This window comes from Varanus komodoensis, unplaced genomic scaffold, assembly GCF_004798865.1.
Source record: "Varanus komodoensis strain SLA01 unplaced genomic scaffold, ASM479886v1 scaffold33, whole genome shotgun sequence".
NCBI classification, from domain to species: Eukaryota; Metazoa; Chordata; class Lepidosauria; order Squamata; family Varanidae; genus Varanus; species Varanus komodoensis.
This window is the reverse complement of record NW_025335817.1, coordinates 11,988,150-12,014,382: the sequence shown is the minus strand read 5'-3', so window position 1 is coordinate 12,014,382 and position 26,233 is coordinate 11,988,150. Positions and strand designations below refer to the sequence as shown.

The 26,233-nt window shown below is 42.7% G+C and overlaps 1 protein-coding gene across 2 annotated transcripts in view; it reads right to left on the bottom strand.

Annotated features, from left to right (window-relative positions):
* Positions 1-748: 748 nt before the first annotated feature.
* NTRK3 (neurotrophic receptor tyrosine kinase 3) overlaps positions 749-26,233 on the bottom strand; it is a 516,845-nt gene continuing 491,360 nt past the window's right edge. For both annotated transcript variants that reach the window (XM_044438931.1, XM_044438932.1), the window contains 2 exons: positions 5,036-5,194; positions 749-1,015 (listed from right to left, as the gene is read on the bottom strand). In XM_044438931.1, coding sequence (XP_044294866.1) covers positions 830-1,015; positions 5,036-5,194 — 345 coding nt within the window. In that variant the 3' untranslated portion in view covers positions 749-829. The remainder of the gene's footprint in view (positions 1,016-5,035; positions 5,195-26,233) is intronic.

Below are 26,233 nucleotides of genomic sequence, written 5' to 3'. Positions count from 1 at the left end.
ATACATCTTCCTTTTATGGCTCTTGCTGACAGCTGTTCAGGTCTTCAACACTATTCCCAGGAAATCGGTCCCCAGATGCTTAAAGTAGGGGTGTGCATGTGTGTGTGTGTTCGGGGGAGAGAAGTAGAAAGGTGGGTGGGATCAGTAAAAGGAAGATTTGCCAAGGGACATCATGGGACCAGAGCCCAGACTTGGCCTGTTCTGTGCCTGGGCATTGATTTCACAAAGTGCAACTGCAGATAGGCACAGTCTTTCCACTCTTTGATTTTCCTACAGGATTATCTTTCTGTGTTCCCAAGTGAGTTGAGCTCTGCCCAACAGCCTGAATCAAAATAACACAATAGAATTCACAATTCCACAAGTTGAGTTAAAGATTTCTCCCTCCACCAATTTCTTTTTAATACCATAGAAGGTTTTCCCCCCCTCTCCACCCCCTCTCTTTCTCCTTTTCTTTTTCCTGCTTGCAATGTTCAACATTTTCCATAAAAGCAGGAAGTAGGAGGCTCTTTCTCTCTTGTGGGTGCACTCTCTCTCATTCTCTTCCCCCCCCCTATATATAGATAGATATTTATCTATCCATCTATCTATATATATATATATGCACACACCAAATTGCCTTACATGTTGATTGTTGGGGTTTTCCTGTGTTTCATTTGACTGTTTTCTCTCTTTTTCTTTCTTTCTTTCTTTCTTTCTTTCTTTCTTTCTTTCTTTCTTTCAGCATCGTATGTGTAGCAGGCACTTGAGTTTATATGAGTATGTTGGCTTGAAGGAGAGGTAGGGAGGGGAGAAGAAGAACAGAGCAATTATATCCAAAAAGTGGCCACCGCTAGCCAAGGATGTCCAGGTAGATTGGTGTGGCTTTACCCAGAGTGTGAAGGATCTTGTAGATTTCCTTGATGTTCAGCCGCTGCTGAGGTTCCCTCTGCCAGCAGCCCAACATGATGTCATAAACCTCCTTGGGGCATACTCGAGGTCTCTCCAAGACCCGTCCTTGGGTGATACACTCAATGACCTGCAAGGGATAACAGAAGAGCTGACTCTCATTCATGTACCAAACCATTCCTTTCATACTGACTTATCTGCTCTTGTGTTGCTGCTGCTGTGGATATTTTAACCCATACAAATCCAGTAGCTTATTCCTGGAACTTCCTTGGCTGTTTTCAAATGTGGATTGTGCCACATATTTATTGAATGGTGTTGGAGGGGCCTATAGCTTAGCAATATGGCACATATTCTGAGTGGTGCCATCTCTGTCAGGGAAGCTACTGCAAGCCTGACAGGATAAAGTTATGTTAGATGGATCAATGGTAGTATAGCACTTCATTATAATTTCTTATTGAACATTGTTCAATGAGCTCAGGGGTGGAAACTATATGATATCCAGGGGCTTCTTCATTCCCTACAGACCCATGGCTCCCATGGTTCCTGGGAACCATGCTGCCCATGGGGCACACTGAAATGAAGTTAAATAATAAACAGTGTGCAACCAATGTTTAGGGCAAACATCTCTGTAGAGCGCCACAACACTAGTAGGATCAAATACAGCTTGTCTTGCCAACTTTCTAAGGATTTCTAGGATGATGCTTCCGTTGTGCACATGGCATGCCTCCAATGTTACCCCCATGCTTAGATGAAATCCTCCTCCTGCTCTGCTCCCCCGGCCATGTTCAAGCACTTTTTCATTGTTTCTTTCTCCTACATAGGAAAAGGGGGGTGGGGGGCATGAAATTAAACTGAAGCTTTTCAGCAGTGTCGTTGTGCCTTTCTGCTCCATTCTGCCCCGTGCTGGAAGGGTGGCGGTGAGGTCAGAGGTGATAACTGCAGCAGTTTCTGGCCACATCTCCTTAATTCTGAGTGGCTGAAGCTGGTTGGTGGACTGGACTGGAATGGAGCCCCCCATTACCACAAGGCTCCATTCCAAATTGCCCCCATGTTCATCAGTGTAGGTGCCAGCAAACTGGAACAATAAACATTCAGTTGTACAACCCCTCCCCCCATACATGTATAAGGAGAAGAGGCAGATATTCCATGGAAAATAGAAAACTGGAGATTCAATTCCTCTAATGGGGAAAGGGCAGATACTTCCAGGTCAATATATACTATTAGAAGAATTGGAAGAGTGTGTGCGATGGGGTGGAGGAGGGGAAGGATGTACGTAGCCAGCACAGGTAGTTCCATGACTTTGTGGAGAACAATCCTGCCAGGAACCACCTGCTAGTGTAACTGTGGTCCCTTTACTCCACATCCCTAAGACATCACTTTTGTCACCACTAAATTGAGGGGGGAATTGAGGGAGCAAATTTCTCACCCCTGAGTTAGCTATGTGTCTGTCAAGTGCACTGAGTGTAGCCAACCACCACTCTGGGCAGGCATCCAGGATCATCATGAAAGGGATTCTGAAGATTTTCAAGAAGCAGAGAAGAGAGTTCTGGGAACCAGGGAGAGGCATAGGCCTTTGAAGCACCCTCAAAGACACTGCCCACAGGTTCCTGGGATGACCAGGAGAGCAAGGATGTTCTGGAAGGGACAGGATGCAGATAAGTGCAAAGTCTTGCACTTGGGGCACAGGAATGGGTGTCATAAGTACACCCTATGGACAAGTGGCTGGAAAGCAGCACTTGTGAAAGAGATCTTGGGGTACTGGTGGACTGTAGAGTAAACATGAGTCAGCAATGTGACACAGTGGTCAAGAGGGCAAACACTACCCTTGGTTTCATAGCCAAAAGTGTGGCCAGGTTAGAATTGGAGCAGCGTAGGGCCACAAGGATGGTGGCTGGATTGCAGGGAGAAGAGGAGACCCTGAGGAGATCTGTTGGTGACATATAGGGATGTGAGGAGGTATCACATTAAGGTGGGTTGAACCTGTTCTCCCTTGCAGAGGAGAGCAGGATGCACTCCAATGGAAGTACTTCCTGACAGTTTGGACCCCTAGGTCCAAACTGTCCTGATTGAATGGACTTCTACGGGAGGTGGTTGAAGCCCCATCGATGAGGGTGTTCAAGGATAGGCTGGACATGCACATGTCATGAGCAGAGCCGGCTGGAGCCAGGGGCCAGACTAGATGGCCCGGGAACCCCCTCTGACTTGCTCTGTTTCTATGTTATCGGAAGCATACCTCACCAACCAGTATTATAGCCCTTACAAGACATTTGTGCTGCAACATTTCAGTATAACTGAGTATTTTTTTCTTTGTAGTTCTCAATAATTCTCCAACCTCACCCCCATGGTCCATACAATACATTCTTAATTCTGGGACCTTGGATATTTGTCATGGGCAGAACTGAAGAAGCTTCAGTTCTCTCTGTCCTCAAACAATTTCTGCTGAAGTCCACAAAACCACACGCTCACTAGTGACATTCATCCAAAAGGTCATCCAAAAGGTTTTGAGGTCAAATGTTTAGTTAGAATGTAGACATCGGAAAGTTTGCTCAGGAAACCAAGAAATTATAATATTCAATAAAATGTCGGAGGAGTCAGCGGGGCGGGGGTGGTATATAGCAGAAAATAGGAACTCAGTTTGCAAAAATGAACAACACGCTGCCCGTTTGGTTGGAAATGGAAATAAAATAATTCTAAGAGAGAAAAGTAACAGCAAAAAAAAAAAAAAAAACAGAGGGGAGAGAGAAAAGGAAGGAAGGAAGGAGGGAGGGAGGGCGGGAGGGAAGAAGGGAGGAGGAGAAGTCCCTGCCAGAAACTGGATAGTTGATGGAGAGAGTGCTGGGCCTGTGACAGGAAGATTTTGCTTGGATATTATTTACTTATTTATTATAATTTTTTTCTATGCTGTCCATTACTAAAAAAGTCTGTGGACAGCTAACAAGGAACAGGAAACCAAGAACAAAACCAGAACAACAACACACAGTAAACTGCATCTAAAATAGTATATGAACAAAAGGGATAAAGGTGTATGAACAAAAGAAGAGACAGTCTTGTTAGTTTAGCTTGCTGTCTTTATCCCTGGGTATTTTATTAATCTCTTGTGGTCTCTGTTAGGGATACACAGGCCTTATCTAATAGCCATGCTTAATGTCCCATCCCAGTACGCACAACCTTATGTAGGTTCATGATAATCAGTGAGCTCTAAGACTGGTTTGATGAGGCAACAGTGAATTGGATAGGAGAAAAAGGCAGGTGAATGGCATGAGGAAAGTCTATAGGAAGATCATACTTCTATGGCAGTAGAAAAGGCCATAGAGTGGGAAGATCAAATAGGAGTGTAGGCACAGTGTTTTGGCCCTTCATTCTTCCCTTCACAGAACAGGACATGGTTGGTCCATGATATCCACACAGATTGATAAGACCGTCCATAGAAAACCCTTGCAAAGGCATTCTGGTGAATGCACACATGTGTTAGGAGAAGACTTGGCTTTCATCAGGCAGACCATCCAAACAGCTTCATTGTACCAGTTTGAAGTGTACAAGAAGGTGAGGTACCTGTAATGTATGAACTAGATCTTTCTGACTGATTTTGTTGCTGTTAGTTGCAAAGTCGTATCCGACCCATTGCAACCCCATAGACAACATTCTGACTAATTTATCCATCAGTAAAAGGGAAAGGGAAAGGGAAAAAATTAAAGATTTGACGCAAGCTGAAAGCAGCAGCTGCAGAGCTATGGTTGCTGGGTTTGTTGCCCTCCGGTGCACGAATGCTGGCTACCAGCACAATCTGTCTGTCCACATTGCCTTTATACCCTGACCAATTTCCTCTTCTGAGGAACCCAAACCAGTTTAAATAGTCTTCCTTACTCCATGTTTTCTTCCCTGCAACAATAACGCTGTGAAATGGGTTGGGCCAAATGTGAGTGACTGGCCTCTCAGTGAGTTTCATGTAGAAGCAGGTTCTCCTGGGTGTCTAGTCCAATCACCAAGTCATCTTTTTTGACCATTTGGTCCACCTGTTTTGTCTGGTAAGTGGAGTCGCTTCCTTTTTTTAACAATTTCAATCCCCAAACAAGTGGTGTCCAAAGTCCCCCCCCCCCCGCACTTTGCCATGTCAATTGACTGCTTCCACCAATCCCTCCGCATCAAGTACCTCAGTGTTTGACAGCTGGAACCATGGCTGCTTCCCATATGTGAAGATCTCCCACAGAATCACGCCAAAACTCCAGACATCACTTTCTGTTGTGAATTTCCGGTACATGATGCTTTCAGGAGGCATCCAACGGATGGGCAACATGGTATGTCCTCCCACCTGTATGAAGGAAAGCAAGGGTCAACACGTGTGGCCCACAAGAGGAAGTGGCACAGGAAAGAGGAGAATGGGGTGCAAATCTTCCTTCAGCCACCAGTTCAATGGGCCTCCTTTCAGTCTGCACAAGCAGCAAACCAAGCCTTAATATGCACATCTTTCTCCAGGTATAGGAATCAGAAGAGAAAATGATTTTAGACAAACATGTAAGAATGTAAAAATGGGTGGTCACCCTACTTTCTACAGAGAGCTGCTTCTAGGGTAGAAACGTTTTTAGGAGTTGGTTTCTTTAGCTACCTTATATATTAATGGTCAAATCATCATACAGGAACCTATCTTCTTGCCACCCCCTCAAAACTCCACCAAAGAAGGGAAGGGAAAGGAAGGGAAGGGAAGGCCCTAAAGAGCAGGGAAGCAAGATAGCGCACTGAGGATTGGACATGCTCCTTGGATATGGATTGCTGAATAACATTTGGAGGGAAATGAAAAATGTGGGGAGAAACTGCCAGAAGAGGGCATGGCTGGCTGGTTGGCTGGCTGCCCCTCTGAAGTACCCCACACTACAGTATTTGGTACAGGTCCTATGTGTCCTTCTTTACACAGTGTCATCAATGTACATTGTAGTATTGACAGAAAAGATGGTTCTGAATTTGCAGATCAGAGAAACTAGACATCATGCAAGTTCATTAGATTCCATCTTGAAATGGATCATTATGCAAATCAGTATCAGATTGTGAGATGATAATGATAATGGTGCATGAAAAGTCATGCATATTTTTGTGCATATACTTCTAAAGGGATGCATCAGTCGTGAATGCCTTTGAAATTTATTTATTTATTTATTTATTTATAGCACATTCTTCTCCTATTGATTAAAGTATATTTGCATGCATTTTTCAAAAGCATTCAATTTTTCATGCTCATTTTTCAGTTTCATACATACTGTGCAATTCATGGCTTTGGTTTTGCAAATCACACCACAATTTTGGAATGTATGGACTTTGATTGCATCTGAATCCATGTTTGTTCTATAAGGTATGACTTGGATAAACCATGATTACAAACAAACTGAATTTCATATCTCATACATTTCTAGTCCAAATAAGGACCTTAAATGCTCCTATTGGAAAAATTGAACAGAGGCATGTTCACCTCCAAATGTCATCTTCTCCCCATGCTACTCCATTTAGATCTGCAGAGTGCTAGCTTGCTTGCAGTTGCTCAAGAATTTTTCAGTGCCTTCCTCTACTTATGCACCTTCTGTTTTCCCCTCTGGACATGAATCACATGCAACGTGCATCTGGAAATCTGTATATTTCCAGGTCTACAGTGCATCTTGTGGACCAAGAAAAACCTATCTGGGTGAAAAAGTCACATCTGAAAAGTAAAAGCATGTTCTTGTTAATGTGTTTTTTTACTATGAAAATAAAAACAATTTGAAAAAGGAAAAAGGGAAAAAATGTACACATTAAACATGCGAATTACATTTGTATAGGAAAAATCTATACAAACAAGCAAAACATCCACACAAAATGGTGGGGTAAGAAAGAACCCCATGGAACTGTGCTGACATTCACCCATCACTTCTCAGAAACTTCTTTGGGTGACCTACTATGATAGGTTTGATGGGTGGCAAATGTGAAAAGAGTCTTGTCTATGAGGGCACCACAAGGATGGGCACTCTCTCTTCAGGACTGGCAAGACTCCCTGGAGAAGACAATCGTGCAAGGAATAGTTGAAGGCAGAAGAATGAAAGGAAAACCAACTATGAGATGGATGGACTCCATAAAGAAAGCCACAGCCTTGGATTTACAAGAGCTGATCAGGGCTGTCATGGACTGACCATTCTGGAGGGATTCATCAGAGGGTTGCCACAAGAACAAATTCAGGACTGCCCATATACTGGCCAGTTTAGATAATCAATCTGAGGTTTTCATTTGTCTCAAATGTTAGTTGCACTGAAGGTGCAAGAGCAAAAACTGTTTGTGCCAAAATGAGACTATTCTCCATCCGTGGTTTCTGCCTCTGCAGCTTTCTGGATCTATTCCTGTTTAATATAATGGATCAGGGATGCTGCATGGCACTGAATAGAAGGAAATTTAAGAGGTACAGATAATAAAGAGTCCTCTACTTGGCTTGGAAAAATCATCCTAGATATTTTTTATTTCTTTCTTTTTTCCCAAATCACATCTCTAGTAAAATGTTGAAAGCAGGTTTATCAAAGCTCACCTATATGTAATATTTTTTCAGTCTTTTAATATATCAGTTTAGAAAATTTAATATCATTTTCTATTTCATTTATTTCATATTTTCATGAAAACTTGCTATGCATATATACCATATCTGAAAGTTATTTGGACTTTCTGTTTTAAATTACATACTCTTGAGCATTAGGTGCCCTTTTCTCTTGCGGGGTTTGGGTTTTGTTCCACTTTTTGGCCTGCTCTTTTTAGAAAACCTGCAAAATGGCATCAGCCATGAAGCCCCAGGTGCCCATGTGAGTGGCTTGTAGCTGAAGTTTTGTGAGCTGTCTGCATTCGCATCATGTTGATGGGGGCATGATGAGCAATGTCAAAGTGTGTTGTGCTTCTGAACCCTAATGCCAGAAGAGGGAGAATATTTTCAGGGACCAGTTTCCTCCTTTGTTTATTTTTGCGTATCAGCTGAAAACATAAAAGCAAAGGAAAATACATGCAATCCATATGTACTATAGTGTTTCCCTGAAAATAAGACCAGGTCTTATATTAATTTAAATATAAGATGCGTTAGGGCTCATTTTCAGGTGCTGTCTTATTTTTTCTTTCAAAAGTCATAAGATTCTTGCCCTGAGAGTCCTCCACAATTCCGTTCTTGTTCTCGATTTTTTTTGCACCCATCTTGCATTTTGTATCCATGCATTAAGTATGTCCGTTACAACACTCGACGTATTGACATTATCCATGCATTATGTCTGTACTCTGGTCATTTGGCAATAAGTCTCGCGTTCATCTGTTTACATAGATGTTTACCTCTCATCCAAAAGTGCCCATTTCAGTATTTACAAATACTTAATTATAATGTAGATCATCATTTATTTTAGTTTAAGTATTAATGTCATTTATAATATTCTGTGCACTTCGGTGTTTAGTCATGCTGGACACAGGCCCACAGAGACTGCAGACAAGCACTGGCTCCCTCGGCTAGGAAAAGGAGATGAGCACCACCCCCTAGAGTCAGGCATGACTGGACTTAACATCAAGGGGAAACCTTTACCTTTACCTTTATTATTTATTTATATTTAATTATACATTACCATTATTATTTTATAATTCAATACGTCTATCGTGTGTTGCAACAGACATATTACCATGTTTCCCCATCCGTCTGGCCAATGATTTTAACTGGGGATTGTTTTGGGGGCAGGGCTTATATCACGAGCATCCTGAAAAATCATGCTAGGGCTTATTTTCCAGTTAGGTCTTATTTTGGGGAAAACACAGTAAAAGACAAAAGTCTAGGAACTGAGAAACAGCTATGAGGTCACAGGACAGCATCCGAGGTACCATGGGCTGACCAACAAAAGGTTATGTCACAGCTTCCTCACCTGAGTTCATTTTGGTTTTGGTTTTTCCTGGCCAAGAGACCTAGCATCTGCTTGGCACTTCTTTGCAAGGTTTAGCTGTGATGGTGGAATGGCACTGATAAAGTCCTGAGTATTAAACTAAGCTTTACAGTGAATTGATATATAGACTAATTAATTTCCCTGGCCTATCAATAGCTATAGACTAAGTGACAACTAAGAAAGGAAATGCCTGAGTAAACAGAAATAAACTGAAAGATTAACGGCTGTGCAATGGCAACCATTGCACTGAGTTACTGTCATGTGCACACATTCTGGCAAGATTCCCAAGTGCACATGAAAAGCTGACTGACCATGAAAAGTTTGGTGGGACTGATAGCTCCAAGTCTGAAGATGATGGGGAGTTGGCTGACCTAGACAGGGCTGAGAGCTCAAACTCTGATAATGAGACTCTGTAACGGACAGGTCTCCAGCTGCAGCGCCAGTTTCTCAGCGCCTGTCTGTGCCTGCTCAAGACAAAATTATTTCAAGGAGAGCCATGGGGCCCAGTCCACCCACCTGTGGGAGGGAAGAACAATAACAATATCCCGAGGGAGAGGATTTAGAGATGGGGTGTCTCTTGGATGGAGGACTCAGCCTCCTGAGGAGATGGACCCAGTGGTCCATCGTCACAGCCACAGGCTGACCAACTGGGGGTCAGAGAGAAGAACACAGGTGCGCCCATTTCTACAACCCCTCCTTCTTGAGACAGGCCCAGAAGGGTTCGTAAGCAAAGCTTTGGGTGAGGGGGAGCAGAGAGAGTTCAAATTTTGCTTTGTGTATGCTCAGAGACTTCTGTGTAGAAAAAAAAAGATGCTTACAAGAAGTGCTGGAGAGTCTGTCTTGTTGGGGAGGGACCGCCTAGCTCAAGACAGTTACACACTGTGAGCTGTGTTACTAAGCTGTGCAAGTAATAGCAGTTGAAAAGTAATTCATATCGTGCATCTTACAAAAAAGGAAATAAACCCTGAATATTGGATGTTTTAAGCATCTTGGTTGATTCACTTCATAAAAGAACTGGAACAATTTTATATAATCAACATGGGCAATGCTTTAGTCATCCTGCATTATTTTACTGCATAGCCATGGGTAACTGTTAGCACTTCAGGAGTCTTTGCATGTGTTTTTGTTGTTACAGAAGAAATCAGGAGAACATCAACATCATCTGAAATTGAATTGAACGCATTTAACATTGAATTAATGTAAACTGTATGAATGTGACCTTAATTCTGCACAAAATCAACACATTAAGAAGAAAGCAGGATTCTGCCCACTAGCAGGATTGTGCCCTGGAAATGGGGTTGAACAGGCAGTATTTAAGCTCTCTCCTTTTTATATGAGGATGATCATGTTCTTCACAGAGCTGCAGAAGCTAATAGAACAAGTCTTTTTTGGCTGGTAAACTAGAAATAACTTCAAGAAAGTTAGAAAGGATATATTTGAATATAAAGGTGAATGTCCTTATGTGTAGCTAATTAATCAAGATCCTGTGATATCTCCTGGAAAGTTTTTGAAATAACATGAAAAAAGACACCTTAGGGTAGGATGATAGCAAACAGGAATGGAAACCAAACATCCCATTAGTATTGTGGATCATTAATGAGACAATTCTAAGTGATAAAGAATTAAGTCAGAGACATCCACCAAGATTGAACTAGCAAGTTATACATGGATTTGAAAGTTAGGAATGAATATCATCTATGGAAAATCTGCAATTGAAGTAGACAATGAAGAATTGCATGACTTTTCTAATGCCAAACTCTTCCCCTCCCCATCAAAATACAGAACGGAAGAAGAAAATGAAATTTTAACAGATAAATTAAGGAACACAAATGTCCAGTACTAAAGGAGTTTTTCCATTTCAACTAACTGTCAGATAGAATTGGGTGGGAGGCACTGCAAGTATTGGAATTGGAATTGATAATTGACAAGCATAGTACTCTGATACACCAGAAAAGACTAATTACATTAGAGCAATAACTTATGAAGTACTGGGGTGTGTGGGAGAGAGATAGGAGTGTATTGGCTAAGTGGATCATGGAACTCTCCTAAATTAAGAGAAGGTGGATCATCTGCCACATGCAATCCTTGCTGACTCCCACTAGGGTAGCTAGTGGGAGCAGACCTTCAATTTTCTTCTCCTTTTGTAGCTCTTTCTTTTTAAAACACCCTTCATGTTGCTTTGAGAGGGTGCAAAAAGTTCTATGTCACATCCATGGTTGGTTAGGTGAAGAGTCCAATCCTGGAAACAAAGCCTGACTCCACACCAGTTCAGGGCCTGTCAGTGGAGGAGAACACCGCCAGTGTTGGATCCATATCCACAGAGCTTTCCATGTGGAAAGCAAGGGCCACTGACCGGCTACTGCTGCTTCCTGAAGGCAGAGGGTCAAGTCCATCCTAGACCTCTTCAGGCAGTAGGTCTAGGGCAGAGGTGGCGAACCTATGGCATGTGTGCTGCAGTGGGCATGCAGAGCCCCCTCTGTTGGCACGCAAGCCAAGTCGCCTCAGCATCACCCCAGCAGCCGAGCATCGGATAACAGCACACATAGGGGCCATGCGCATGCTCAGAAAGGAGTAGCAGTGCCAGGCAATGACATCACAAGCCGCGACTCATTACCCACGACTTGTCCAAGCTTTCTCATGGCTGGTCAATGCGCTGCCAAGGATATATATATGTTTGTATCATTGAAAGTTCTGTTATTGTGTTTTTCTTTTAAGGCAAAATCTGTTAATGTATGAGTTGTTTTTTCTAAACTAAAACCCCAGTATTCAGGTTTTATTGCAGTGTTGGCATTTTGCAATAAATAAGTGGGTTTTGGGTTGCAGTTTGGGCACTTGGTATCTAAATGTTTTGCCATCACTGGTCTAGGGTTTAGCACAGTTCCATTAATGAGTACAAATAGGGCATTAATTCCCCCTTTCCCCTTTTTTTGGTGCAATCCAGTGAGTTTGCTCATAATCCACCGAACTCAGATTATGGGCAACTCAGAAGATTATAGGTGGGGGGAGTGCAATGGTGAAGGTCACTGCTGTTCTTTTCCTGCCAGACAAACACAAAGACAGCTGACTTCAGTCATCTAAGCATTCAACCTCAGAACATGAGAAGAAACATAGAAACAGAGCAAGTCAGAAGGGGCCTCTGGGCCATCTAGTCTGACACCTGGCTCCAGCCAACTCCACTCATGACATGCCTACTATGTGCATGCCCAGCCTATCCTTGAACACCCTCACTGATGGGAATTCAAATGCCTCCCATGGAAGTCCATTTCATACCCTTGGGGTCCTGTCAGGAAGTACTTCCTGGAATCCAAACTGAACCTTGGTTCCTTGAGCTTGGCTCCTTTGGAGCAGGTCCTGCCCTCCTCTGCAGGGGAGAACAGGTCTCTACCCGCCTCCATGTGGCACCCCCTCACATACCTATATGTTGTCAACAGATCCCCTTGGAGTCTCCTCTTCTCCAGGCTGAAAAGACCCAGCTCACTCAGTCTCACCTCATATGGCTTTCCCTGCAATCTGGCCACCATTCTTGTGGCCCTTCAGTGCACTGACTCTAACCTGGTTAGGACTTTGAATTGTCTGGCACTGTAGCCAGGACTTTGAATTTCCCCATAGCCATCCAGAGTCTGTTTAACAGCCTTATTTATTTATTAATTTATTAAAAGTTTTTATATACTATTCTTTAGCAAAAGGCTCTCAGAATGGTGCACAAGGTCTCAGAATAGTATAAAGAAATCCTAAAAATATAGGAAACCATTTTCTTTCTTTTCCACATTTTGGTTCCTTGGAACACAACTGGCTCAGAAAGCTGTCAATGCAGTTAGTCATGAGCAGTTAATCAGTTCATGCAAATACATTAAATGATGTCTTTATATACAATGAGATGTTTGTGAAATTACACCAGAAAAAACTGAATGATCAGGGAAAAAAATCAGATTGCATACAGATATTGGAAAATTGCAGATGGAAGCATTTTATGCTGCATCTCCTAATGCAAACGCAGAGAAACAGAGTAGTTATTTATTTAAAGAATCTTCATTAATTATATGTTTGAATAAAGCAGATCAATATGAAAGGAAAAACTTAAAAGGTGAAACTGAGAATGGGACAGGCACACAGTCAATGCTGAACAAAAGATGATTATATATATTTAGAGCCTTGAATGCATTCTAATAGATTCTGCAGTAGGGGAAATTATTTTAGGAGGTGATATGAATGTGGTCATAGATAATATGATATAGACTGAGCTGGAAGAAATAGAACATCACAAAAATATTTCACTATGTTATTTAAGAGAGGAAGATGACATTCTCAGCTTCTATACATATGGAGATATCATCATTTAGAAAGAGTGAAATGACTCTACATCTCCCTTCAATGGAAGAAGTGCTTAATCTAGAGGTACTTTAAACACAGCACAAGGAAAGCCATTTTTCAAAGATATGATATCTGACAGTGCTATCCTATAGGTATCAATTGAAAAATAAACCCCATTGCTTTCACTGGGATTTAGTCTCATGTACATGTGCATAGGAAGGCTTTGACAGGTATAGATGGCCTATAAATCTGTGTATAAATAAATAAATCCATAAATACAACTCTAAATCACTATTTTCCAATAAATTTGATAATTATAGACCCACATAAAGTCTGTAAAAATATCACATGCTGTTAACAAAAATGTTACAATTTAAGATAATGAAGTCTATGGTGCAATTGTACACATGTCTACTTAGTTAGCAAGCCACTGCATTCAATGAGGTTTCTTCCCAGCTAAGTAATTATAGGATTGCGGCTTCATAAACAGTTGGCATTATTCAGAGCTTGATACAACGTATGTAGACTTGCAGCTATCCAATGGTAAAACATTCACATTCAGCACATTTAAATTAAATACCATATTTTTAAAGGGTGAGAATGAATGGCAGGTAAAACAGGTATGGAATCCTGTATATTAATTAATAGGATATTAATAAATAAAAGTTAACAATAATGGAAATGAGTTAGGAGTACACCAAGGAATATATAGATATTCAGCAACATTTCTGAAGTGTAAAGTGATGAACAAAAGTATGTTTTTGAAAAAGGATAAAATAAGTTGCTTTGGAAAAAATATTACTAGTACCAAATCTAACAGAAAGCAGTTTGGACAAACAGAGCACTATAGAGCAGAGAACAGTAAATGTTTTATACAGGAGCTGAACTCCCTGAGGATCCCTGCATCTCCACCCTCCTCCCAAACTTAGAGCTCAGATTTCAAAAGACAAGCCACTGTGGAACGTTTTAGGGCAGCAGTGCAATGCACCTCGGTGTTTAGTCATGCCGGCCACATGCCCACAGAGACTGCAGACAAGCACTGGCTCCCTCGGCTAGGAAACGGAGATGAGCACCGCCCTGAGAGTCAGACATGACTAGACTTTAATGTCATGGGAAAACCTTTACCTTTACCTTTTACAATGGGAGTGGGGGTCAGGAATTCCCCCCCTCAAGCCTCCCTCGCATTTTGGCTCCATCTATGCCTTGTGTGCGATTCCAGCATCCTGTGGTGCCTCACCTGCCATCCAAGGATCAGAGGCTTGCTCTTGAAATGCATTTTTCCCAGTGTTAGAAATGGGACTGATTTCCCTCTATCCCTGGATGGAGAAGACAAGGGGTCACCTCCCGAGCCTCATTTCCCCACTGCTGGTTCTTGCTGCAGCAGGAGGGGTAGAACTCCCAAGTCAGAGGCTCAGGTCAGGCACCACTGGCTTCTGCTTTGCAGGATGTATCCAATACTGCCATTGTAATAGCAGGGAACCTACCATTAGCTCAGTGGGAACCTAGTGGCCCCTGAAGCAATCTAAAACATGTGGCAATGGGCATTTCTGGCCAGGCAGGAAAAGCAGAGTTTGGAGTGTGTGTGTGTGTGTGTGTGTGATTGCACTGATATATTACGAAAACCATTCAGGTACCTTTTCTAGTAAATACACAAGACAGGAATCTCCCCAAAATCTTGGGGAGAACAGAAAATTAATAGGAAAATGAAGGAAAATACAAACCTGACATCTTGTTCTACCAATTGATTAGATAATTAGAACCAAGATATTAATGATAGCTTCAGCTAATTGATTAAGCAGGATAATTCCTTTTAGATTTTTAAATTATTGGTTACATTTCTATCTCTCTTAAAAAACACACACACACACACACGTGGCATTTTCATTAGCATCCCACACAGGCTCTCTTAGGATCCACTTAATATCAGTTATTTGGGATGGAAACATCATGCAATTTTAAACTTCAAATGTGGGAAAAAGTGAAACTGACAGATTTGTGCATGCCTGGATTATAGGAAGAGAAAAGATATACATCAGAGATGGTTCAGAGAAAGAATATTGGTATTGCTATCAATGCAGTTCAGACATGGAGCTACCAATGATGTAGGAACAGAAGACCATAGTATGTCCCGTTGGGGACTTCTCAGAGATGAACTGGGACAACAGATAGACCTTTGGACTAATCCAGCAGGTTTCAGGTATGGCACTGCCCCACTGCTATGGGAGAATGCAGGTGCAGCTTATGATGAGGGCAGGAGCTGTGCTGGTGCCCCCTGCTTGATTCTGTGGGCTGAGATGGCCTCTGTCCAGCCATTGGACCTGCAAGCGCAAGGTTAGTGTCACCCTTTGGGGACAGGTAAGGATGTCCCCAGATGGTTGCTGGATGCCTCCTCCCTCTGCTCTGCACTGTGGAACCAAATGGGCATTTTGGACTTTATTAACTGCTTAGAACTGGTAAGCCTTTTGCACCAGCATGAAAAGGCACAGTTGAAGCATGAAGTTGCATGCACAGGCATACTGCAGGGTGCATGGATGAGTCTCCTGAAGCAACATCACAGTCTGGAGAGGTCTTATGCAAACCAGCCCCTCATACATTATGCCTCAAGAGGAATTGGAAGGGGACCACCCTTAGGCACTGCTGGTCCCATGAATCCCAAAGAGTTTTCAGCATAGGACATTTTTGGTAGTATGTACTAACAAGCAAGGGTTACTTTCAGGACCGGCCTGAGCTGTTAAACCAGGTTTAGTACCTGTAGGGCACAGAAAGAATGCAGTCAGGAATTGTCTTATCCTGCCTCCTTACACACTGTGCTATAGAGGGCTGGGACTCAGAAAAAAAGTAGCAGGGGGATCACCCACCATGTAAGGCAGACGGTTGGTAGCCAGTGTGAGCTGCCACCATATTAGGTGAATTGTGACATAGCTCCCAAGCAGCAAGATAAATTTTCTTGTCCTGACTGCAATACATTTGCAAGCCTGGAAGATTATTTCAATATTGGAACAATGTGATGAGCACAAATTGCTGTGCCAGTCCAGGACACCTAGAACTATTCAAAGATAGCATACCTTGCCAAAGATGCTGGAAGAAAATGGTGTAGAGTTAAATAAGCCTCAGTATGAAAGCTGTTTTTCCCTCTCGTGTAGAGCCAATTTGCATTCCATGTCCTTGGCTCCAGAGGGAATCATTCTGTATCTCTGCATGTGGAAACTGAGCATTTGCACTAGTCAATCAATCAATCAATTTGGAGTTTGCTGAGAGAGCAGGGAGCTGTAGGTTCTTGCACAGACAAGGATGACAGCAAGCTAGGAGTGGGGACCTGAATGTACAATGATTTCGAAACCATCTCCATTTTTAATGCACATGCCATGTGGAACAGATTTTTTTAGCATTCGAAGAGCTTCCAGTTTGTTGCCTGGCATGAACAGCTGCATGCTGGGAGCCACAGGCTCTGGCAGCCAGCAGCATATTGCCCAGCACTGCAGGGAAGCACTGGGTGAGGCAACAACCACTGCCATAGGTCTAACTTCTTTCTTCAGAGTCCAAACTCTGATCTGGGTGTGTGCCAAGGGTTGGGTATAGATGCACCCAGGAAGGAAGAGGAGGAGGGGGAAGATTTCATTCCTGCGCCACCCTGTAGCTGAAACTCTAAGTGGTTTACAATAATTTGCAACAAGATGGCAATGACGGTACTGTGTTGAAAGAGTAATGGGAAGAAAACAAGGATTCCAGCAGTGCTACATTGGGTAGGTGGCAATTGCAGAAGCAAGCTCATCTCTGTTTCCTAACCGAGGAAGCCAGCGTTTGTCCGCAGACAGTCTCCGTGGTCATGTGGCTGGCATGACTAAGCACCGAAGTGCAAGGAACACTGTTACCTTCCCACCAAAGTGGTACCTTTTTATCAACTTGCCTTTGCATGCTTTTGAACTGCAAGGTTGGCAGGGGCTGGGACAAAGCATGGAAGCTCACTGGATCGTGTGCATTCGAACTGCCGACCTTTCAATTGACCAGCCCAGCAGCTCAGCAGTTTAAGCCACTGCGCCACCCGCAGTCCCTACCTAGTCAACTTACACGCACACATTGTTGACTTTGACATAACTTGAAAAATATTAATAAGACGCTTTTAAGAATGTATCCATATCTGATTCCACAGAAGCCTTCTGTGACTAATTATCTCTGAGCACTGTTAAATCATATTTCCCCTCCTTTTCCCAAGCAGGAATACCTTTTTCCACCTCTGCCTCTGCTTCCCTCAACACCTATCCCTGCCCCTTGTTTGAGATTTCTTAAATTTCTTTCAAAATTTTCTCTATTGTGGCACAGTGCTTAAATTCCAAATATTTAATGCAATTACAATAAGGAACATTTCATGTTGAGTGAAATCAAGTAAAACTGCACATCCTTGCATCTGTATGTATTATTGAGCTATGAAGTGTAATTTGCCATTTATCTCCATGCATAATGTTAGTGTAAAGTGATCCAATAATCAAAGCTGCTGGGATGGTTGCTTCCAAGATATCCCAAATGTTTTTCTTTTAATCTTCAGCCAGTAGTGTCTTAGGATGGGGTCAACATGACAAGGAGATACCTTCTGTTAAAACACCAATGCCTGAGATCATTCACTGTCCAAATAACCTGTTTTATGGATTTAAAGCAATGCATACGATTTCCAAGCAGAGGGGGAAGATGTGCTAGGTACATTTGCTTAAGGTAAGGACAAAACATTCTTTCAGTCCAAGGATCAGATATTAATTTGGCTGGCATTCTTTGGGACAGCACAGCAGTGATGGATATGATTGAAGGCCAAGGAAGTGTTGTAGCTTAAAGCTCTTACTACCAGTAAATAGAAAGCCTTAGGAGAGACATCCCAACCTTTCAGAATGGGAGAAATGGAAGAAAATACCACAAGACAAAAGGATGGGGCCTGCTAGGAAACCTCTGTGGCCAAATATGGACCCCAGGAAGTCTGGATTGTGAACCTGAATCCTCAGATTAAGGAGGACATAATGGGACTAAAGGAATCAACTGGTATTTCTTAGAGATATTTATTTTGAATTATGCCAGTACTAAAGCTGAGGGAAACACCATTGTTTAGAGCCTTATTTCCCTTTAAAATCATCATCATCGTCATCATCATCACCACCATCACCATCATTATCTTCATCATCACAGTTCATTTAACAATGTGTTTGGTTTATGACAGGTAATCTTTGAATTAAGCAATGTTAATCTTCAAGAAGGGTACCTGTTTCCCCCCAACCCTTACATTCTTCTTCTATCTGCTCTGCTGGTTTTGGATTTTATCCCATGGTTTTAAGCAATCCTAATGAGCCATTAAGAAGCTGCCAATTATCTATGCAAATGAAGAGGTGCAGACGGGCAGGGTTTGTTGTTAGAAATAAAAGTCAGTTTCCTCCAAAGAGCTTGAGATAAATCACTTCAGCTCCACAGGATTCCTGCACCCAAGGGCCCTCTCTTACATGCTCTGTTTAGAAATGCCAGCAATAACTTGGAGGGTGGTTTATGTGTTCTTCATGTTATTAGCAAAAGGGGACACATGGAGGATAGAATCTCAGGTTCATTTGAATGGATTCTTGAGAATTCTCTGTGCTTAAAGACCTGTTGAAACAGCCTGCAAACTGCCAATGAAAGTTGATTATTTCTGCATTTTGCATTCAAGATTCAATAGGCCTGCCTTCTGAAGCAAAATTCCAAACAAATCCAGAAATAGGGCTGCCCTACACTGAAGGACGTTGGCAGCTGGAAGAGTATTTATAGCCGGCAGGCACACTTGATGGAACACCTGACTTCCCAAGTGCCCCCTGACTCCCTAGGGAAAGAGAATTATGGGTTGCCATAACTAGGATGGAAAAGCCTGTAATTCCATTTTCCGAACAGCAACAAGAGTGGAACAGAAACCAATGCTTGATCCACAGAAGTCCTGGTTAGACCTCAGTGGAGTCAGACAACATCCTACAGATGGATATATGAAACGTGCCCTTTGAATTTATCAAAGCAAGTGATGCCTGTCTCTCCAAGAGAACATAGCACACCAACTAAGCTTGACTATTTCATACTTTGCAGCTTGACAGTCTTCTGTAAGCACAACTGCAATTCTGTCTTTTGGTCTCCCTGCCTGCTTGCCTTCTCCTAGCAGTTTGGATTTCAGAAGAGTAATCCAGGCAAGGCAGTGGCTGTTCTGAATCACTGTCTGGGCTTGGTGATGGATTGGATGAGGGCCAAAAAATTGAAGCATAATCCAGATAAGACAGAGGTGCTGCTGGTGGTTGGGATCTTCTGTCCAGATAGATGCTGTTACACCTGTCCTGTATGCAGTTGCACTCCCCTAAAGGACAAGGTTTGTAGCTTGGAGGTGCTCCTGGATCCTGACAGGTGGATTTTTTTTTCAGGTGGATTTGGTGACCTGGAGCACCTTTTATTGGCTTTACCAACTGTGATCCTATCTGGACAGAGAACCTAGCAACAGTAATCCAATGCTCTGGTAACCTCTTGTTTGGATTACAGTAATGTACTCTACATGGGGCTGCCTTTGAAGATGGTGCAGAAATCCCCATTGGTCCAGAATAGGGCAGTGAGGCTGCTGACAAGGATTGGCCAATATGAACACATAATGCCAATCCTCTATCAATTTTACTGGTTACTGAATCAAAGGATTAGCATTAATATTTTAAACCCTCAACAGATTGGAGTCGGGTTATCTAAAGGAGCACCTCCTCCCATATGTGCCTGCCCAGACCCAAAGATCATCCTCTCAGGTACTTCTCAGAGCACCCCCTCTGAAGAAAAGGGAGAGGGTAGCTACAAGGGGAAGGGACCTTTTGATGATGGCACCTCCAACACTGGAATCTGCTCCTCAAAGAACATTGCCTGGTGCCTTCTCCTTACTCCTTTTGGTGCCAGGCAAACACCTTTTTGTATGCCCAATGTTTTAATAGAGTAATTTTTAGAAAGCATTTAATTGCTACTGTGCCCTTCGCTTAATTTGAATTGTGGCTCTTGGGGGATTTAATTGCAAGGTTCTTTGTGTTTTATTGTTGTAGCATTTATGCCAGTTTTAAGATGATAGCACTATTGTATGCACTGTTGTTTGTTCTGTAGGTCAACCAGAGAGTCATTTTGGCTAATGGGTGGGCTAGGGAATAAATAAATAAATAAATAAATATTCAGAATGCTGAGAGGGGAGTTAATACATCAAGAATAAACAATGACTGGAGGCCTGCAGGCACATTGAGCAGGCAAATGAATTATTGTGGGCACCACAACAAAATCACTGCCATTAGAGAAATGGATAGTCACAAAGCAAGCTGCCCGAACAAGGAAGGAAGAGGGGGAGTTGAGCTGCATCACATCCAACAACTCACTTGAACCTAGAGCTTTCAGTGTCAAGAGGAAACTATTTCACCAAAGGCATTTTCCCTCTGCCCGTCCTTCTGCCAGCTAGCTCATCCTTCCAATCTCTTTTTCTTTCAAAAGCTAGATCTCCACCCCTATGCACACACACACACACACACACACTCTCTCCATTTCACACACAAACATTTCTCCCATCATTTTTCCTAAGAATGCTTCCCAGCAATTGTTGTCCTTCTCTTTGCCCTGATGCGATTCTAGCTGCCTATAAATAAATGGGCTATTTTTTTAAGTGGGAGGGACAGGCATCAAGAAAGGAGCTTGGAAGCCTAGTGGTGCCCATTGCCTATTCTTGAATGGACTGTGTTTGATCCCTCAGACACTTGAACCCCTGCCTTCCCATTTGTTAAGATGCCACTGGGGGCTCTGTGACATGAACAGTCATCATGTCATTCCCAATCTTCTCCAGTTCCAGATGCACCTGAGCTCTAATGATTGGTGGGTGACACTTTCCTAGAATTAAGGTCATTTTCTAAGATCTTTCTTCAGTTCCCCCACCAAATAATGACCGTACCATTAAGCATGGTCAGGCAGTGGAAAAGACTCTGTGGAAAAGGTTCTTAAGCCAAGCAGCACGGGATCCAATGTGGTGCATCAGAGAGTTGGGAGAGCTGAATGTCAGTCCCTACTAATCCAGGAAGCTTGCTGGGTGACTTTGTGCCAGTCAAACTACCTCAAAGTGTAGTGGCTTCGGGGTTAAAATTGAGAGAAAAAGAACTTTGGAAGCCTCATTGGATTCCTTGGTAAGATGAAGATGGGGCATAAATGTTGCATCCAATAGCACAGCATCAGCTGCAGCATTATTGGGAGAAGCATCAACCATTGAAATAGGCTCCTCACACATGCAGCACATATACACCCCATTATTCGATGAGCATTTTGTTAATATCTCCATAAAACTCACTTTCCCTGAGAATATATTTATTTGTTTACTTACTATAAACTAACTTCCCCAGTTGCCTCAACAACCCTTTTGTTTCTCCCAGTTTTGCCACTTCCAATGTCATTCTCCTCTGTAGCAGGAGCAACCAGATCCATTTCTAAATAAGAATACACATGAATTAAACAGGCTTCCATTAAATCATGCATGCACACACTCACTCCTATTGATGCCACATAATCAGTTTTGCTGCTTTGGCATTAATCATAATAATATTCAAAATGCATTAGACTTGATTGTTTTGAAATCTATTTTCTATTAATATCAGATCCATGAAGCATGGATTTGATAGTGGAAAGGAAAGCTGAAGTACACAAGACAAGTAGCATTCCTGCAGCCCTCTGGTCCAGTAAGGGTGCTTTTTCTTCTTCTCTTGCTATGCTGAGGGGTCCCGAAAGCTTTATTCATCTGACACTTACTGGGCTGTGCAATGCCATAGTTAGCTAGTGACTGGATGAACACTTACACATGAGTCAAAGATTATACAGCTTTCTCTGCTGGATCAGGACAAGGTTCATTCCATCCCATGTCTTGCTTCCAACATCAACTGGCCAAATTTCTTTGAACGTGTATAATCAAAGCACAACACCTATAGGTTTTTGGTGAGATAATTATTTAAGTGGCTTTGAGCCCTCTTACTTGAAGGATTTACGTATGTATACGGACTCCTCCTATGTACACTTTCCTAGAATTAAGGTCATTTTCTGAGAGCTTTCTCCAGTTCCCTCACCAAATAATGACCACACCATTAAGCATGGTCAGGCAGTCACCCCAAGCAGCATATCCTGGCACATGTCAGCAAAGTGTTCAGGAAGAAGTATGTAGGCCATGCAACCTGCCAGCTCCCCCTAAGCTACCCTGCTGCCTTCAGATGTGGTGAAAAATGGAAGCCCATTGCTAGCAATGAGCAATCCAACCTTGTCCACCTGTATTTGGTCCATGGAGGGGGAAGCCAGGCAGCAAAATGTATTGGCCAAGCCCTTCAAAGAAGGGCTGGGGAACAGCTACAAGAGAGTGGTTCCTATGAGTGGTAGGACCTCTCTGGAATGTCTTCTCCAACAAGGATCTCCTGGTACTTAGGTTGAGGGCTTTGCAACTCCAGGTTAAGCTCCCTGCAGTTATCCTGCTGCAGTTTTCATTCTTTTAGAGTTTTACTGTTGTTGTTATCTTTATCAGTATTCATACTATGCTTCATAATAATCATTATATTTTTGGTCTTTCTGATGTGAGCCACCCACAGAAATTCCATTATTGAGCAATATGGCACATACTTACATACATACCCTTTTGCTCCCCTCACCTCCAGAAAAGCATATTCCTTGCCAATTACTATGTTTTTTTATGTTTTTGCTCCTTTAAATTAAGCCAAATGCTTTCGATGGGGCTACTAAGTTCCTCTTCTTGTATTTCTGTGCGGATATATGTGTCTCTTGTGTATAGTGCGACTCCACCTCCCTTTTTGTCCTTTCTATTTTTCTTGAACAGGTTGCATCCATCAATTGAAGAATTCCCACCAAGTTTCAGTTATTTCTAGAAGATTGCAATTGCCCTCATATATTATGAGCTCAAGTTCATGTTGTTTGTTTCCCATACTCTGGGCTTTGGCACAGACATAGAAGTTCATTCTCGTTGTGCCCTGGTTTTCTTCCTACCAGAGACTGGGAGACTGGTCTTGGGCCCTGCATGAAGTTTTTCCTCTGTTGAAATATAGAAGTCTTTGCCAGGTGATGGTATGCCATGCTGCACATCTCCCTCCCCTATAAGATTTAATTTAAAGCACTCCTGATGGAAGTTTTTCATGTAGCAGCCAAACACATGTTTCCCATTATTTGCGAGGTGCAGCCCATCATTTGCCAATAGTCCATTTTCCATGAAGCTTAGCTTGTCTTCCCAGAATCCAAATCTCTCTTTACAGCACCACCATCATAGCCAGTCATTCACTTGAAAGATTTTTCTTTCCCTAACAGTTGCTCTTCATGTACCAGCAGGATTGAGGAGAAGACTATCTGCACCCCAGTGTTTTTTTATTTTCCTCCCTAGAGTTCTGAAGTCTGATGTTATTTCAGCAAAGCTTCTCATAGCAGTGCTGGTAGTTCCCACATGGAAGAGAAGGAAGGGGTGTTTGTCTGTGGGTTGTCTGAGTTGTGTGAGCTTGCTGGTTATGTCTTTAATCTTGGTGCCAGGGAGACAGCACAGTTGGAGATTCTCTAGGTCATCATGACATAAATATTTTTCCATCTTGTGCAACAGGGAAACTCCCACAACTATCACTCTTCTCCTTTTGATGTTGCAAACTTTGGTATCCTTTTCCTTTCTTGATTGGCCTTTGTATCTTTTTCAGAGTTACACAGTGTGTTGTGTAGTTCTTTCACAGTGGGTTTCTTAAAACGGTTCATGAGCTCCACCACCTCCACTGGTACAGAGTTTTCTAGGTCTTCTGTGTGTAACTGACACTCTGTTCCAGCGAGTTTTCTCATTTTCCCTTCCCTCAGGGTTCTCTTCTGCCGTTCTTCTTGCTTCTGGGCTACACTTACCTGTTGCAGCTCCTCCACTCTGTCTAAAAACTCTGCATTTTCTTTTATTATCTGGTGGGCAGACACTCACTGCTCCAGTGCTCTCACCTTTTCTTGTAACAGGGCTACTAGTGTGCAGCTGTTGCAGTCACCACCACTGTGGAGTCTCCTTGGTCCATAGTTTGTGCAACCTTAGTGATTCTGTCTTTGTGTGTGTGTGTGTGTGGGGGGGGGAGGACCTGCTGCTTTTGAATGTCTTCACTAAAGGTATGTCCCACTAGTAAATGGGAGTGTGTTAGAAGAAAGAAAAGAAAACAAGTGTGTGTGTGTGGGGGGGGGGGGGGGGGGGGGGGATTAAGGTGAAATAAAGAAGAGAAACAAAAGGGGGGAAATTTTAGGGACCTCCCCTTTGACCTCCCCCGCCGAACTCCACCAAACTCCCGTTTGCTCTCCTTGGTCATTCGCTCCCTGGGAGCTTGGCTGCTTGTATCCCAGATGCCCTAGACCAGTTTTGGCAGCTTGCTCTGCTCTGCTAGGATTGCATTTCCATAAGATTATATTTCCATATTAAAATCACAGTGATTACTTTCAAACTTCTATCTGCAGTTATGGTTTAACACATTCAGATCAGATGGGATCATGTATCCTTTTTTATCTTTTGGGAAGTGCTGCATTTTCTTGTTTTTGTTGGGGGGTTATTTGTATGTTTGTGTTTTTGCTTTTTCCACAATGAATATATAGCCACCCTAGTGCCCTAGTGGAAATAAAGGCATACACAAACCTGGCCCTGAATAAGCAATATGAAGTCTCCAGATGGTCAGAGTAGAAATAGCAACAAAACAGTGTCTTTTGGAGTTATTCTAAACTTCTAAAATCCAGCCTTTCCATCCATTGGGGCATCCAAGGTAGCTAAATAACCACCTTTAGCAATAATGTAAAACAACTTTAAAGGAAACAGGAGTGGAGAAATTACAAAGTGTTTAACACAAAAAATAAAGTATAAGCAGCAGGATCCAATAGCCATCATGGAACTATGTCAGTACTGGATAGTCCTCAGTGCTCTTGGAAATGGCATCTTCATTCCTTAGTTGAAGACCAGCAATGATGGAGCCAAACAAGCTTCCCTTGGGGTGGTGGGTGAAGGGGGAAGGATCAAAGGCCAGGTTCTACTGTTAAAGATGCCATGCCTCCTGCAGTGACCTGCTGTCCTTCAGAGCCTGGAGGGACACAGAGCAGGACTACTGATGGTGAGCGGGTAGGTTTATATGAACATACGGGGCCCCGAAGATAACCTTGTCTCAGACTGCTAAAAGCTTCAGGCCCTGGCTCAAATTCAACTCAGACCTCAACAGCCCTCTTTTGCAGAAATCGATAGGTTATGAAAACCCTACTCCAGACCTGGATCCAAACAAAGCCATCAATAGCTCTAACATGACATCTGCTAAGTTACCATCCTTACAACTTGCTTTTGAGTATCTGATTAGTGCATCACCAGGATAATGAGCTCCAAAGAATATAAAGCATCCTTCTTACTCAAGTTGGTGCCCTCCAGAGGTTTAAACTTTGACTCTCATCAGACCCAACCAGCTGAGGGCTAGGAATGCTGGAAGTTATCCTCTAAAACATCTGGAGGGCAACAGGTTAGGAAAAGGCTACTACAGATGATCTCTATTAGCAGTATTCAGTCAACAAGGTGCAGGTCACTTTTATGCTTTGTTTTGTGCTTGGAAATAACATTAAGCTAGTGTCCTGCTAATGGTAATTGCCTATAATGGGACTTCAGAGAAACTGAAGGAAGTGAACAACAACAAGAAGAAAAAGAAGATAAATGCCAATAGATGTCTGAGACATAAAAACCATTAGTGTGGGAAAAGGCAGAGAAAACTCTTTGAGAGCTTACCCTCTGAAATCCCCTCCATCATCACTTCCTTCTCTTCCTGAAAGCATTCAGGGGTCCTAAGCCATCCAGCCCCCAAAGGAAGCATTTTACTAAAATCATCCACCAGGTGGGAGGCAACTGAAAGCTTTTGCTGTCAGACTTATTAGCCCCCGGTTGGCTGGATGACTTAACCAGCTAAACTTTCCCAGATGTGTCTGTGGGCACTCTTTCTCCATTAGGGGTTAGCCACAAAAGGAGGCTGGAAGGACACAGAAAGAATGTGTGGGGGGAGTGGAGAGAGAGAGAAAGAGAGAGGGAAGACGCATGGACTGCACCTGGTTGACTGAATGGTGCCGCAGTAGTTATGAGC